Source organism: Erpetoichthys calabaricus, chromosome 16, assembly GCF_900747795.2.
Source record: "Erpetoichthys calabaricus chromosome 16, fErpCal1.3, whole genome shotgun sequence".
Taxonomy (NCBI): domain Eukaryota; kingdom Metazoa; phylum Chordata; class Cladistia; order Polypteriformes; family Polypteridae; genus Erpetoichthys; species Erpetoichthys calabaricus.
The window spans coordinates 85,595,422-85,612,208 of NC_041409.2; the positions used below are offsets into that span (position 1 = coordinate 85,595,422).

Consider the following 16,787-nt stretch of genomic DNA (forward strand, 5'->3'; position numbering starts at 1 on the left):
GAGGAAGCAAACAAGTAATTCAGAACTGGGTGAACACCTGGAAAATGTAGTTTAATGTAAAAAAGTGTAACGTGCTACATGTGGGCAAAAGGAACATTAATTATAAATACAAGATGGCAGACACTGGCCTACAGGAAGCAACCTATGAAAAGGATTTGGGGGTTAATGTTGACGCAGAATTTTCATTGACTTAGCAATTTGCAGAAGCATTTAAAAAGGCAAATAGAATGTTAGGTTAGGTTAGGTTAAAGACTGTCGAGTTTAAGTCAAGGGACATTATATTCAAACTATATAATGCACTGGTGAGATCACATCTGGAGTGCAGTGTGCAGTTCTGGTCACCACGCTACATGAGAGACAGAGCAGCACTTGAAGCTGTGCAGAGGAGAGCAACCAAGTGAACCCAGGACTGAAGGACATGTCTGACTGTGACAGACTCTGTGAGTTAAACCTGTTTAGTCTCGAGGAGTGGAAACCGTGTGAGGACCTCATCCGGGACTTCAAAATCCTGTTGATCCAGCAACATTCTTTCAGCTTAAGTGTGAATCATGTTCCAGACAGAGGAGCACTGCTGTCATTGTCCTGCTCCACTAACAGACTGAGGAGAGTGTTCCTCCCCTACACTATGCTACTTAATTAATATTGTTTTTTATCAATATGCTGCTGCTGGAGTATGTGAATTTTCCCTTGGGATTAATAAAGTATCTATCTATCTATCTATCTATCTATCTATCTATCTATCTATCTATCTATCTATCTATCTATCTATCTATCTATCTATCTATCTACTCGATGACACTGGTGGATATTAACGGGAAGTTCATTTAAAACTGAAGCCAAGATGCACTTCTTCACACAAAGAGTTGTGGGACTCTGGAACAAACTACCGAGACATGGAGTTGAAGAAGAAACCTTGAAAACCTTTAAGAAGAATCTGGACAGCTTAGGCTATTAGCTAAACAAACAGGCTTGATAAATTGAATGGTCTCCTCTCGTTTGTCAAATTTCTTATGTTCAAAAAGGGTGTACGGTGAATTTAAAGTGCAGCAGCACATAAATATATTAAAACATTCAATACATAAATCTATGTAAATTGTGATAGTTCACATTCCCATACTGTCCTCAGCAATGCAAAAAATAAATAAATACTTGAATGATCAAAATAAAAATCCACCCTTGATGTTTCTCTTTCCTGCAGTGAGGACACCGGACAAATCCCTTCTGTGAAATGTTAACTTTTCTTCGCATTCTGCCACTTTCTTCGGTAACCGCAAAAACCTTTCCACAAAGAAACACATCTCCACCTCCGGTACTCTGCAGGCCTTTTCCCTAAAGACCGTAGCAATTTCTGTGCAGTCAGGGCACAGTCGCCACTCTGCCTAACCCTGAAAATCGACCTCCACAGATTTTCTCCCTACAGCTCTCATAGTTCCATTATCATAACACCCTGGATTTGCCCAAACTCGAGTTCCTTCTTCTGTCCAGTGACTCTCCACTGCTCTCCACTGCTCACTAAGGGTATTCAGCAGATTTCAATACTATCGCTCTACTGAACTTGCCATGACCCATTGGTCTTGCTCCTTAGAAAAATTGTCAGCTGATGCGCTCGTCCTGCTCTTCCCTAAAAAGGTTTATAACCTCAAACAAAACACTCACATCAACGACTGCTCTTCTCCTTCATTCAACTTTCTCCCGTTTTTCCAGTCTTCCATTTTTCTGTCCTTCCCAGGCACTTCTCCTGTCCACTCTTCAACCTGCAGCAACCTTACTGTGCTAATTACTGCGCTTTTCCTCCCATAATTAACAAGCATAAGCAATCACAAACTTTCCTCGTACATGTTGGTTGTCAGTGGTTATTAAGGCGGCTATTAACTTAATTAAAAAAAATAAATTACTTTATTAAAATACTTCACAACACAATTTCACACACTTATCTGCAGATAGGCATTGCATTTTATTATTGTGGAGGAAGGTTTTTCTTTATAGCATTTCTATGACAAATCAGCTCAATTTAATCCTATATTGCCATATCATCGAGTGAAGATCAAATTGCCACATTAGGTCCAGCTCAGGAGCTTACACACATACCTACCGAAGGTGACACATTTTCCATATCCTGATCAAATTCACTACCATGTCACCACAGATGGTCTAAGTGCAAATCTGAATGCCCAAGTGCCAGAAGAAAGATGGCAGCCTGCCGAGTGCTCACAGACAACAGGGAAGCAAGCCCCACAAGCTTGTCTGAAGACCAGTTTTCAGAGCCTGACGAACATTTTTCTCCTTAATGCTGCTGGCATGTACAGATTGAAACATTATTGAGGCCACATGTATCAATTAAGATCTTTATCTTTCCTGAACTTCCGTATCCCTCAGATAAAAACTGATCCTTGGAAAGAAACATTTGAATATTGTCTGTGGAGCACGAATAACCTCAGTAAAGGCCACAAACCTGATCCTTTCATCTCATTGGAGGAATTCAGGCAGAAAATTGACAATTATATATAACAGAAAGTGGTTCCTGCTTTTAATAAAGATGTATTTATCATTCTGTAAATGCTACGAAAATGGAGACTAGACTTGGGGTACAAAGTGAGGGTCTTGTAGTGCCTTAAGTCTCTGGTGAGCTTTCTGTTATAACCAGCCTATAAATCTGTAGCTTGTGTAGCCATGACAGACAGACAGAGAAATGGATAGATAGATAGATAGATAGATAGATAGATAGATAGATAGATAGATAGATAGATAGATAGATAGATAGATAGATAGATAGATAGATAGATAGATAGATAGATGTGAAAGGCACTAAATAACAGACAGACAGATGTGAATGGCACTATATAACAGACAGACAGACAGACAGACAGACAGACAGATAGATAGATAGCTGTGAAAGGCACTATATAACAGACAGACAGATGTGAACGGCACTATATAAAAGACAGACAGACAGACAGACAGACAGACAGACAGACAGACAGACAGATAGATAGATAGATAGATAGATAGATAGATAGATAGATAGATAGATAGATAGATAGATAGATAGATAGATAGATAGATAGATAGATAGACAGACAGACAGACAGACAGACAGACAGACAGACAGACAGACAGACAGATAGATAGATAGATAGATAGATAGATAGATAGATAGATAGATAGACAGACAGACAGATAGATAGATAGATAGATAGACAGATAGATAGACAGACAGACAGACAGACAGACAGACAGATTCCTATCATTGTCTCTTGCAAGATCAACAGCTTTTCAACAGACAATCCCGTTCAGGATCTTCCCATGAGCACCCTAACTGGACTGGCAGAGCTGATTCTTATCCTCACTGCTTTCACTTTCGACAACAACATTTTTTGCCAGGTCAGTGGATTTGCAATGGGTACTAGAATAGGTCCTAGCTATGTCAACATCTTCGGTGGCTGGGTGGAAAAGCATTTCTATTCTTCCTACATAGACTTTGTACTTACTCGATCCAAAACAAATATCAATGATTGTGTTGGTGTTGCTTCTTGCTTCAGAAGCCATCCAAAGGAATATATTAATGATTGTATTAGGCTCCATCAGTCTTTCATGCTTATTGTCAACGTTTCCACCAAAACTCTACTTTACTTAAATGTCAAACATTTTATCAGCTTTCCATGAGTTAAAACATCAAATTCTCTTTTAGAGGATCTGTTCAAAACTTTTTTTTAAAACCTGGCAATAATAAAATCTGAACCCCAACAATAAAATCTGAATCCCGCTGGTCCTCCCTTTCTACCCTAACACTCTCTCCCTCCCACATGTCATTAAACAAAATTTCCTCATTTTGCTTTTGATCATCTGTCTCCAGAAGACTGTGTTGAAGTCTCTAGGATAAACTATTCAAAGAATTATAATGTTGTAGAAATTCAAAGCTATGTTCTGTACCAGGAGTGAAAGAGTCCCTTAGACTCTACCGTCTCTACAGTGAAGAGTTTGACTTCTGTAATGAAGCACTCAGAATGAGAAGTTTCTTCATACCCATCTCATGTTGTGGAAAGGGTCCTCAATCAAGTCAGGAGTAGACTTTGTAACATCCACTCCAAGAAGAACCCCAACAATAAAATCCAAATCCTGCTGGTCCTCCCATTCCACCCTAACACTCTCTCCCTCCCACATGTCATTAAACAAAATTTCCTCATTTTGCTTTTGATCAGCTGTCTCCAGAAGACTGTGTGGAAGTCTCTAGAATAAACTATTCAAACTTTGTAGAAATGTTCTGTACCAGGAGTGAAAGAAATGAACATTTAGCCAATGCGTTCCTTGTGGTGTTCTCACTCCATGGCCTCCCTCATTCCGTCGGGGCTCTTCAGGATAAAGATCAGGTTGATTGCAGTTTGTAACCATTATGGTTTTTTAATGTGCTGTTAATCACAGTGGCACACACCCTCTTTCCATGTTACTTGCTGCCTGCTGCTTTGCTTGAAGTGACTACTTCTGAGTCTATCCATCTCTATTGCTCCATGCCGAGGTCTACCTGGTTTTTATCACAGGTTGTGGTAGCCGTAACGAACACTTCACAGCTCTAAACTGAACACTCAAAGACTGTGTGAGGAAGTCAAGCGGTGTCTGGTCAATGAGCCTGTATTAAGGTAGGAGAAGGAAGTCTGTGACCAGATGTGCTTCCTGAATTATAAGCTGCGTTGGCTCTTGTTAATTATCAATTCATTCTCCCACTGATTTTATTTTTGAAAAATGACAAAATGACTCTTGTAATGGCAGTAACAATTAGTTTGGAGTGTCTGCTCCATTAATAAAGTGAGCTTCTGTATTTTTTTTTTTAGCTCTGCAGATTCTCCTAGTGCGTTCAAGTCCAGGTAATCATGGGAAACTTTCCGAGCCAGAGCAATGCAGTTTCCAGCCGAGACTCTGCCCTGCGGCTGCACTGAGACGCCGTGTAGACTCTACAATAAGGGGCAGGTAGTGTACGGATACACACATGGCGGTGTGCACACTCTGGCCAACCTCTACTTAGCTGGAGGACAGAAAAACAGACAGCTGGAGTCAATTCTGTACAAATTTCTTTACTTTTTTTTTCTGTTGTTGTTTAAACAGAGAGAGAGGTCCGCTTAGGCCACCTGTCTGAGCTGGGGGATGGGGTGCTGGGATTTTGAGGAAGAGCTCTCTGTTTGGTGAAGAAGAAGATGAGGCGAAAGATGAAACTCTTAATTTACCAGTCAATCTACATCCCTACCCTCACACCTATGGTCATTAGGTTTGGGTAATGACCAAAAGAATGAGATGAAGGGTACAATCAGCCGAAATAAACATTCCCTACAGGGCAGCTGAGCTCTCTCTTCGAGATAGGGATGAGAAGCATTCACATCTCAGAGAGTTTTGGAGAAAAGCCGCTGGCCCTCCGCATTGAGAGGAGCCAATTGAGGTGGTTCGAGCATCTGATACGGATGCCTCCTGGATGCTTCCCTGTGGAGGTTTGATGGGCACGACCAGCTGAGAATAGACCTTGGGGAAGACGCGGGGCTCGCTGGGAGGATTATATCTTGGAATACCTTGGGATCCCACAAAATGAGTTGGCAAGTGTGGTTGGGGAAAGGGACGTGTGGGCCTCACTGCTAAGACTGTTGGGCCTGTGACCCGGTTTCAGGTAAGCAGTGGAAAAATGAATGAATGAATTAACTCTTTCATCCTTCCTCCACCAGTGGAGGTTGGCAGAAGTAGCAGCTGGCACAGATCAGTGCCTATAAATAAAAACCATCTCCGATTAGGAAAATGATCTTTACTTCCTTAGCATTAGACCCGAGAGTCACTCGGGCAGTAAAAATGGAAAGAGTTACTCAGGCAATGGAACAGGTGTGTCTTATGTAAGCATCAGGCCCAAGTGATACCCAGGGAACGATGTAGACATGTCTTCTCCTACCTAGCCTCATAATGATATCTCATAAGAAACACCTCTCATGAGCGGTGATGACGAGGCAAATTTGTCTTCAAGCAGTGAAATTGTAAGAAACAGTGAAACCAAAAGTGATTCTGGTTATTCCGAAAGGGACACTTGTGTCACTCGCACATGTGCAGTGTGCTGTTCATATTATTATTATTATTATTATTATTTGTATCAGTATTGTACTTTCTACACTTTTATTGTTTTGTACGTTTATCCATCCATCATCCAACCCACTATATCCTAACTACAAGGTCACATGGTTCTGCTGGAGCCAATCCCAGCCAATACAGGGTGCAAGGAAGGAAACAAACACCGGGCAGGGTGCCAGCCCACTACAGGGCACACACACACACACATCAAGCACACACTAGGGACAATTTAGGATCGCCAATGCACCTGACCTGCATGTCTTTGGACTGTGGGAGGAAACCCACGCAGACGCGGGGAGAACATGCAAACTCCACACAATGAGGACCCTAACTGCAAGGCAGCAGCGCTATCACTGCGCCACCGTGCCGCCCTCTGTACGTTTGCAGTAGAAAGATTTAACAAAAATGTGATTTTTAATGCAATGTGTTTTAAATTTTCTTTGAGGAAAAAATGTAACGCTAAGGAGGTTAACTGGCCCAAAAATCTCGGAATGATACAAATTTGTCCCTACTCTTAGGAATGGAAGAAAAGAACTTTATTGATTTTGTTAATTTAGGAAATTTCTCCTAACTTCACCAGGATTTAGGAGAGCTTGTGAGCGGTTAGGTACCAGCATTTTGGGATTTTCTGTACTGGAACTAAACATCAACTTTCTTCTCAATCCTCCGCTCACCTCCCCTTCCCTTTACACTCACTGTGGTGGAAAAATGTCTGTTTCCTAGACTTCACAGAACGAAAGTACACATTTCAACATGATGGGGACTTCACGGGGGACCTGCAACAGTATCAAGACTTCACTGGGGACCCCCCTTTTGTTGCTTTGATGCAGTCGAGACTTCATGGCTATCCAGGTGGGAAACAGTGTGTAGTGCAGGAGGTGAGTAAATGCAGGGAGACTGGAGTTATTCGTTACAGTATTTGCTTTGCAACATATTTTCATATCGGTACTGAGGTCCAAAAGCTGCTATCGATACCAAAGTCAAAACTTTAATACCGAAGTAAGAAGTGGTTAAGACTGGCCTGCAACATCAAAATCTGGCAGTGAGCGGGGAACTGTTAAATACACTAAACAAACAAAAAGATGGTGGTCACTTTGAATTATAAAATATCCTGTACATTGCAGACGAAGATTTTCCCAATGACCAACAGAAAGTGCTTTAATATAATGTGAGATACGAAAGGTACCGTTTATAGTAAAGACTGATTGATTGGCCTAAGTGACATTGTGCGTGACGTCATGACATCATGGCTATAAAATATGGTAGCTTGGCCTGCACTTTATCCTGGTATTGGGATACATTCAAGCCTTTTTTTGCTCATGGTTATTTTGCTTTTTAATGTTGTTTTTGGCTTCAGACTCCTATATTGTTCTTGAGCTAGATTTTGCCTTGAGGTTTTTCACGAGTTGTGTTAGTATGTTTTAATCTTTTGATAACAAGTTTGTTTAAGCCTGTTGATATATTTTTTTTCTTTTTCCTCAGCTCTTTCATTTCCTCATCCACTTAAAGAAACATCCGTTCTTCAAGCTGTCCTTTCAGGATGTCCTTCTAAGGACATCTGGCTGTAAACTGTCCTTTTTTGGGACAAGCCTGCTCATTCTTTAGCAGGCCCAACAGCCAGACCACTTCCTCGCTGAAGGTGGGGCACAAACTCAGGATTTTGGGAATTACAAGTTGGGTGTTGCACCACTCAGCCAAATACAGAAATGCTGCTGATTCTGGCCATTAGCTAGTCCTGCAAAGCACTGAGCTTCTCTCCTAGTTCTGCTCTGTGAAGCGAGGCCACACATGTTACCCTCCATAATGTTTGGGAAAAGGACACATTTTTCCTTGATTTCTCTCTCTGCTCCACAATTTCAAATTACAAATCAGACAAGATTAAAGTGCACAGTGCAGATTTTCATTTAATTATATTTGCATGCATTGCTCACACCATTGTTGTGATGTGAGGTTTTGCATATAACTTGATAAATATTTTGTATTGTATGTCTTTATTTGTAATTTAGGCAAAGCAATGTAATTTAGTGTTACTTTGGTGAGAGGCATTCGTGTTTGCCCTCCCTTTACGTTTTCTTCAGATTTAATCAACTGAAATGCAATGAATGACCTAAAATGGTGAAAAGGCAAGCAGTAAATTTTTAAATTTAAGTTAGGAAAAACTGGAAAAAAGGAATTTTCAGAATATTACAAATCGCCTTCTTCAGGTAACAACTAATAGGTTACAACTTAAAGATGTGCTGCAGCAATTCAAGTAAATGAAGCCTTACAAGTTGAAGCAAACAATTTGCACCGGTGTCCCAACTTGTGTTGAATACTTAAAAACCCCATCTGTGTGTCTTAAAGCAGAGTTGGGACAGACTGTGATACAACACCCTCTGAAGTACTACTTGGACAATATTATACTGTAGAAAGGTATAAATTCAAGTAATAATGGCAAGAAAACGTCAATTAATAAATAAAATGAGACCAAACATTATTACTCGTAGGCCTTCATTTAGAGAAATTGACAAAAAAGTTAAAGTGTCAGTGAGTCCAGTGGTGTCCTACACAATCTAAAGGCCATTGGAAACTGGGAGAAACTCTGATAGGAAGAGATCTGGCTGAGCCAAACTCACCACCCAATCAGAACCGTCGTTACCGTCTGGCTCTCCTTGTTACCTTCTGGCAGACGATACAGGAGTCTGGGTGCTCGGACTACAAGACTTAAGAACAGTTTTTACCACCAGGCCATTCGACTCCTCAACAGCAACACCTGAACACTTACATACACTTACATTACACCTACATTGCATTACGTCTACATTGCACTACTCACACACAAACTGTACCTGCACACACTCTGAATACTGACTGGAACATGCATCTGTACTTATAAAACATTATCTGTGCAATAACTGTCATTTGTACTTGCTGCTCATTCAACTCATATTGCTCTATAACTTCTTTTAAAACGTACACATTTTATTTTATCCATCCATCCATCCATTTTCCAACCCGCTGAATCCGAACACAGGGTCATGGGGGTCTGCTGGAGCCAATCCCAGCCAACACAGGGCACAAGGCAGGAACCAATCCTGGGCAGGGTGCCAACCCACCGCAGGACACACACAAACACACCCACACACCAAACACACACTAGGGCCAATTTAGAATCGCCAATCGAGCTAACCTGCATGTCTTTGGACTGTGGGAGGAAACCGGAGCGCCCGGAGGAAGCCCACGCAGACACGGGGAGAACATGCAAACTCCACGCAGGGAGGACCCGGGAGTCGAACCCAGGTCCCCAGATCTCCCAACTGTGAGGCAGCAGCGCTACCCACTGCGCCACCGTGCCGCCCTATCTAGTCTATTTTTAACTTGTAATTTTTTTAAATTATTTTTTAGCTTTATTGGATCTAGGCTGAGTGACTTGTTTGTCTCGTTATACACATTTCATTGTATGTTGACCCTGTGTAAACCTATATCTGACAAATAAACTTAAACCTAAACCTACACCTAGAAGACAGGTTTCTGAGGGTCACCAGCTGGTGTGATCACAGCACAACAGCTTAACAGTGCAGGTTGAAAAAAGCAAGTCTTAGTTTCTTCTTTGAGGAAGCGATTTTGTCCTGCAGGCTCGACATGGCAAGTGGCAGTAAGGAAGCTATTCCTTGAAGGACAAAATGAGAAAGCGAGGCTTGCCTGGGCCATGACTGCAGACTGAAAGAAAGTCTTATGGGCCGATAAATCAAAATTTGAAATCTTGTGTTCATCACTCAGGGTGTTTGTATGTCGTCCAGTTGATGAAAGGTTGGTACCTCAGTGTAAGTGTGGTGGTCTGGGGCTCTTTAGCTGGAGGCAGAGTTGGTGACTGGCGCAGAGTGACTGGCATTCTGAATTAAAAGAGTCACCACAGTTTGGCTGTCAGATCAGCAAAAGGTGGGTAATTTGATGAATCAAAAAATGTGAATTTTAATTTGCCATTGTTTATTTGTCCTATGCCTTGATTTCATAAAACATTAAGATATTAAACTGTGCACATTTCCATAAAAACTGAAAAAAATTAAGGTGTTCTAAAACTTTTAACAGGTATTGTAGTAGTAATCTGCCTGAAGAAGGGGCCTGAGCTGCCTTGAAAGCTTGCATATTGAATTCTGTTCAATTAGCCAGTAAAAGGTGTCATTTTGCTTGTCTTCTCATTGAAAAGGGTAGAGTATAAGGAATCAATATGCGCTTACATAATACAGATAAGCAAACAGAGTCATAATTTAAAGATAAGTCTGATCTAATGGTCAGATTACCAGGGAGGACAAAAAAACACAAAAGACAAGATGCTAAAGAAAAAAAATAAAATCTAAAGGGGTTCCCGACCAAAAGACCGCCTGGCCCCCATTGGGCATTCTACCTAACATAAATGTGCCTCAGTCAGTCTTATTATCATACCATCAACAGATCTTGCCTTCTTTTGTACACTGGCCTATTTGAAACCATGTCTACTACATAGTAGTACATTTTTCAAGTATTTTTCCCAGTTGTTCAATAATAGAGCTGTGTTTGGTAAATAAACCAAATTATTATGGAATCATGCAGCCGCGCACAAACACAACTGTCATTGATCCTCCATGAAATGGTGTCCACACGTCCACGACACGCTCTCGGGGTTTTTATTGTTACTTCTGGTTCACTGGAAAGTTTGCAAATGTGAAATGTCACCAAGCTAAACGGAAATTGAAATGAAGTAATAAATCATCCCTTGATTCAGAACAACGAGTGTGAAAACACCTTTACTGAATATGAAGGCATAGGCTCTACTGATTGGAAAGGAGATTTTCATTCATTTTGCTGCCTTACCTTGTTTTAACCACGTCCAGAGGGTGCATCAGACAAATCTCCACAAGACCTGTAAAGACAATGAGAGAGGACGTCAGTGGGTGTGCGACACCCTACAGGCTGAAGAGCCCCTCGGATGCTTGTTTTCATTATGACCATAATGTGAATTTATTTGTAAAAGTATTCATTCCATTGTAGCTCCTATTAATAAGTGCTGTATCACTTTTACTTCTTTTTTCTCCTTTTTGTCTTTGATAATACAAAGGTGGAGGAGGAATATTCTGTCAAAATGAATGCAGACTGAAATTTAGAAGAAAAATACACACATTATTTGTTGTACTTTATAGCATTCATCAGTAATTACTGCTTGGAGTCGGCATGTCATTTTACTACAAACAGTTTAAAATTCCGTTTTATGGTAGTGTATTACCCGTCAAACCATAATGTCAATCAACTAGATAGATAGATAGATAGATAGATAGATAGATAGATAGATAGATAGATAGATAGATAGATACTTTATTAATCCCAAGGGGAAATTCAATGACAATACACTTTTGCAATGCCTCACAGGGACTGGGACTGCTCTGTTTATCTTTAGCTGAGTCAGAAGTATTCTTTCTTTTCGGTGCTATAATATTTATATATTTATTTATTTATTTCCTTACTTATTTATTGAGATTCTGTAATGTTCTTCTTGGAACAAATAAAAAGTTACAAGTTTTACCAATTGATCGATTTAATAACGGTGCACGAGTGGTCAGATATGTAACTAAGAATTTCACTTTGTTTTGCATGCCTGACAATACCTCTGCTTCTCGCTGTAATACTCTATCAAAAGTATGGTGGGAAGCTACTGTACTTCCTTTTTATTTTTATTTATTACAGGCTTTTTATGGATATATGTTGATGCAACATTCTAAGCAAAATGTATAAGCAATTAAAAAGGATAATAAAATATCTGGTTATATTGCTACAGCTGTTGAATATAAATTAAGGGATTTTATGGGGCCTTTGTAATCGGGACAGTAGACGTGTGCCTCTTTGTGCACTTTATTTTTCTGTTGCCAACACATAAAAGGGCATTAAGTTAGTGCTTGATTTGCACGATTGATGATTAGATCAGATTATCCATCCATCCATTATCCAACCCGCTAAAAGCACATTTAAAACAACAGAGGTTGCGCCAAAGTGCTGCACAAAGAAGCATTAAGATAAACACAATGCAAACAATCATGCAGAAGCTGATTAATAAAACCACTAATTACAACAACCACCACATTCCCATTGTCACACCCGTGTGAATGGGCGGCAGCTAAAGGGCCTGAATGAGAGTAATTCCACGCCAGACCAGGCGGTTGCGGACTGCACTAACTCTTTATCTCACTTCTCTGCAGACCAATTATGGGAAATTCCGCCTGGCACTGATTATGTCACTTCCGGTTCTGGGCCCGTTGATGATGTCACATCCTTTGCTTGCCTTTAAAATTGCCATCTTGACAATCTCCAATCAGTTCTGTGTTGGACTTGAACATGTACACATCTGTACCACTAATTTATCCATTTGTAGCCAGGAATATTATACAGGTGGCTGCCCCAAATATTTTTTGGCTCCTTTATTTGTATGTCTTGACACCATTTGCACAGTGTAAAGGCGGAAGAAAACAATTAGGTCTTAAGCAGACTTTTAAAAAATCTCGATAGAGGATGAAGACCTAATGTGGACCCGATGTACAAATTGTGTTACTGTAGGCTGTCACAACGCAAGGCTTACTGACTTCCACATTTCCCTTGATAAGAACAATAATATATGCCCTGACCATTGCTTAGGAGGCTCACGTCTTGCTTGTCCTTGCACTCGATCACAATTATTTAGCCTCGTCACGCACCTGTTGTCACACCATGACGAAGCTTCGCCAAACTGAATTCGCCAAGCACATCACGTCGGTTCGGTCATAAAGTGTCATATCATGTATCAGTTTCACTTTCTGTCTCAACATCACATGACCAATTCACATTGTCCTCACTATCGCTCGATTCGAGTAATGGTACTGTTTCAGTTTACTCTAAAATTGCCTTTGCAGCTTTTCATTTGCCATTGTTTTTCATTGGAGGCTCCGCCTCACTCATGAATATTGATATGTTACCATAAAGTGGCAGAACGCATAGAAATATTCACGATTTTCTGCAGCATGATGATATTTCATCCACTAGGAGGTAGAAGAAAACTGTCCTGAGAGTTAGTAGGACGTAACACTATAAAGTGTATCAGTAAACGTCACCCTGAGCCTGACTCGGGCTTAACCGTACTTACATAGAACTCCGAGCCTGAGACACACTGAAGGTTAACACCAAGCAGGTTAATAAGACTTACAAAACAACAATGGTAGCACTTTAGAATAAGAGCAACCCATAGAACATTTATTGTCATTTAATGCTGTGTAACAAGACTTTTAATAAAGGCTATGCCGATGTTATTCCATTTAAGTCTGCACCGTGCATAATGTGTACCGATTCTAGAATCATGCACTGCAGACAGATAATTACAAATAATAAGACCGCCCTCTGCATTCCTCCTATTTTGAAGGTACCGTAAGGTACTTAAGCCACCACTGGGATCGGGTTTAACCAAATTCTTTCTAATAAACTATGTTTTGAATACAAAATTTTCTACTATTTTCCCTTGCTATCATGTCTAAATGAATTAATATTACATAACCTTTTATGTAAAACCACAAACAAGCACAATCACACTGCTTACTACTACTCATTACATCAAATGAAAGTTGAAAACATTAACATTGAAATAAAATAAAAATGACTAGAAAAAGGTTAAAGGTTATTTCCATAATGAAAAGTAAAGGTTAAAGTCACAATGCTTCATTGTACTGTATTAAATATTTTCTTCCCAAAAACACAGTTTTCTGAAAAGCCCCCAAAGCAAGAGTCTCACACATAAATCAACCTAAAATATCAGTTGCTGGGTGCTGTGGCTGCCAGTTCACAGTCTCTTGTGGCTCAAGATGCTCACGGGCAGCATGATGGTTGGCAGGAATGCATGGCAGGCTGGCTGCCAGGCTGTCTTCATGTGACGAGGACGGCAGCAGCTGTCGCGGTCACAGTGCAACGCTATCTGGTTTGTACCTCATGTCATCTACACAAACATGTTCAGCACCACGATTAGCTGGAGATCGAGCAGCTGATGCCGGTACCTCACTTTCGTTTTCGATCTCGATCTCCAGATCACTTGCATCAGAATCGGAGTCCGATTTGGCGATATCATACAAAACGTCGTTTTGCTTTGTGCGTTCGCTTTGATGCCTCGCCAGACGTCGATGCCATTTTTGTCGTTGTTTGCTCTTCACTACTCCCACAAGCACAGCGAATCTCGGCCAAACCAACAAAGCTAACTTCCTTCTAGCAAAGAGAGTCGAACTAAAATGTAACAGTGGGTTTTGTCACCATTTGCAGTTGCTTAGTGCTCTCCACCCCTCCTGCTGACAAAAGTCGACATCCACCCTGAAAGAGTTAATGTAAATTAATTTTTCCATGCTTGACATTCACTTTAATACACACACGTAAAAAACACACAAAGCTTGCTCTACAATTCAGGGGTGTCGAACTCTGGGCCTGGTGGGCCGCAGTGGCTGCAGGTTTTCATTCTATCCTTTTTCCTAATCAGTGATCAGTTTTCACTGCTAATTAACTCCTTTTCCCTTCATTTTAATAGCCCTGTTTTGTAAGGATTCAGTCCTCTGAATTGATTCTTTCCTTCTTTAAATGGCAGCTAAACAGAAATGGGACGTGAAATGAGCCAATAGATGACCAGCTAAACTGGGGCTTCAAACTCCAACCAGTTTCTTAATGAGATTCTTGCTGTTAATTAAACCCGTTATTTAATTCCATGGCTTGTTGCTGCTCTGATTCTGCCACAGCAGACATTTCCAAAACCGTTGATTTGCTGTTTTTTCTAAGAACACTGACAAAATGTTTGGTAGCCTGAGAGATCAACCTTACTGAGACCATGACCTTTCTTTATTTTCAGATATTGTGTGATGGGCGCAAGTGAGCTAGTCATGTGGCGGCTTGTTTTGTGTCTCATTATTGTTTGGCAGCTAATTAAGCAAAAAAGAGACAACTAAGGGGCATGAGTCAAGTTAATTAAAATGAAGGTGAAAGAAGTTAATTAGCAGCAAAAACTGGTCACTAATTAAGAAGATGGTTAGAATGAAAACCTGCAGGCACTGCGGCCCTCCAGGACCAGAGCTCGACACCTGTGCTCTACATGAATACACACAGATGTGGACAAATGTGTTGAATCACTTACAGTTCATTGAAAAAGTTCTCTATGCATCATGAAAAGTGGTGAAATGATAAGCCATTGTCCCCTATATGCCTGCATGCCTCTGACATGTCATCGAGTAAAGCAAAGCAAGTGTGACAAGAGATCAAGTGTCGCTTATTCTATAAAGATATTTTAAAATGACCTGGACACATTTGTTGATACCCCTAGAAAAAATCATAAATAATTGGATTTGAGGAGTTTTTCAAACTCGCTGTTTTCTTGAATTCATATCACACACATGTCTCCAATTGTGCCATCAGTCATTCAGCAAATTTAAATGGAGAAAAGTCATCACTGTGGTGTTTGGTATCATCGTGTGTCCCACACTGAACATGGACCAGAGAAAGCACAGATGAGAGTTGTCTGAGGTCAGAAAGAAAATTATAGGACAGTATTATAGACCACCATTATAAAGCCATCTCCAAGCAGTTTGATGTTCATATAACATCACTCGCAAATACTATGAAGAAGTTTAAGGTCCATGGGACTGCAGCCAACCTCCCCGGATGGGGCCACAAGTGGAGAATCGACCTCAGAATGGGCAGAAGGATAGTGAGAATAGCAGACAAAAGGCTAATGAGAACTTCCAAATAGATACCAGCTGAACTCCTAAGGTCAAGGTCCATCAGTGTCTGATCGCACCTTCTGTTGCTTTTTGAGTAACAGTGGACTCAACAGAAGATGATCAAGGAGGACTCCACTCTTGAAAGAAAAACATCAAAAAGCCAGACTGGAATTTGCTGTCTGATGTCTGGATATGCAAGGAGCAATTCCACCAGGTGTACTAAGTAAGCCCTGATAACTGGGAAAGCAAACCCACAGTGCACTCCCAGGCAATGGCTTTCAAAAAGCCAGAGGAATTTTTGGAAGGCCTGTGATGCCTCAGTGTTCTTTTTTGTGAGTTCATTATTCTATCTGTGATGTGATCTCTGATTTTTGAAGGTGAGGAACTGGAAGGAGAGATCAGGAAATGCCATGAGTGCACAGACCCTCAAAATTTTCTTGTCTAAATATTGTTCATTAATTCCAGCCACACCCGTGGCTATACATCCTGTTAAGTTTTTGTTGTTTTTATCTTTACCTGAAGGCAAGTTGAGATGTCACAATGGGGTCAGGAAGGACACTACAGTACAGAGAAGTGATGTGCCACATGTTGGACAGGCATTGGTGTCTCAGCTGGCTCTGATCTCAGGGCATGAGTCTTGGACATATCAGATCTTCAGATGTAACACCTGAATGAAAACCAAGAGGACATACTAACTGGCGTTAGTAAGTGTGTGTTAGCAAAGGGGGCAACGTCAATTATTGAAAAATCCTAAATACTGAGGTGTTTGTCAATTTTGTGCCAGGGGAACAATCAGTAGCTGCATGTCATTAGGCAGTCTGCTCTCCACAGTGCTCTCAGGTACTGGGGTTGCTGCTGATTTTGCTCATTTCCCTTTATATCATTTCTAGCTATGATAATCAAGTATCGCATGCTAACATTTTTAAACAGCACCAACTCTACTGTACGTTATGTCAAAATCCACAGTGGGCAAAA

The 16,787-nt window shown here is 40.7% G+C and overlaps 1 protein-coding gene across 1 annotated transcript in view; it reads right to left on the reverse strand.

Annotated features, from left to right (window-relative positions):
- The window catches only part of slc25a21 (solute carrier family 25 member 21), a 544,109-nt gene that overhangs the window by 227,433 nt on the left and 299,889 nt on the right, over positions 1 to 16,787 (reverse strand). Inside the window, exon 3 of the mRNA XM_028821245.2 lies at positions 10,924 to 10,972. Coding sequence (XP_028677078.1) covers positions 10,924 to 10,972 — 49 coding nt within the window. The remainder of the gene's footprint in view (positions 1 to 10,923; positions 10,973 to 16,787) is intronic.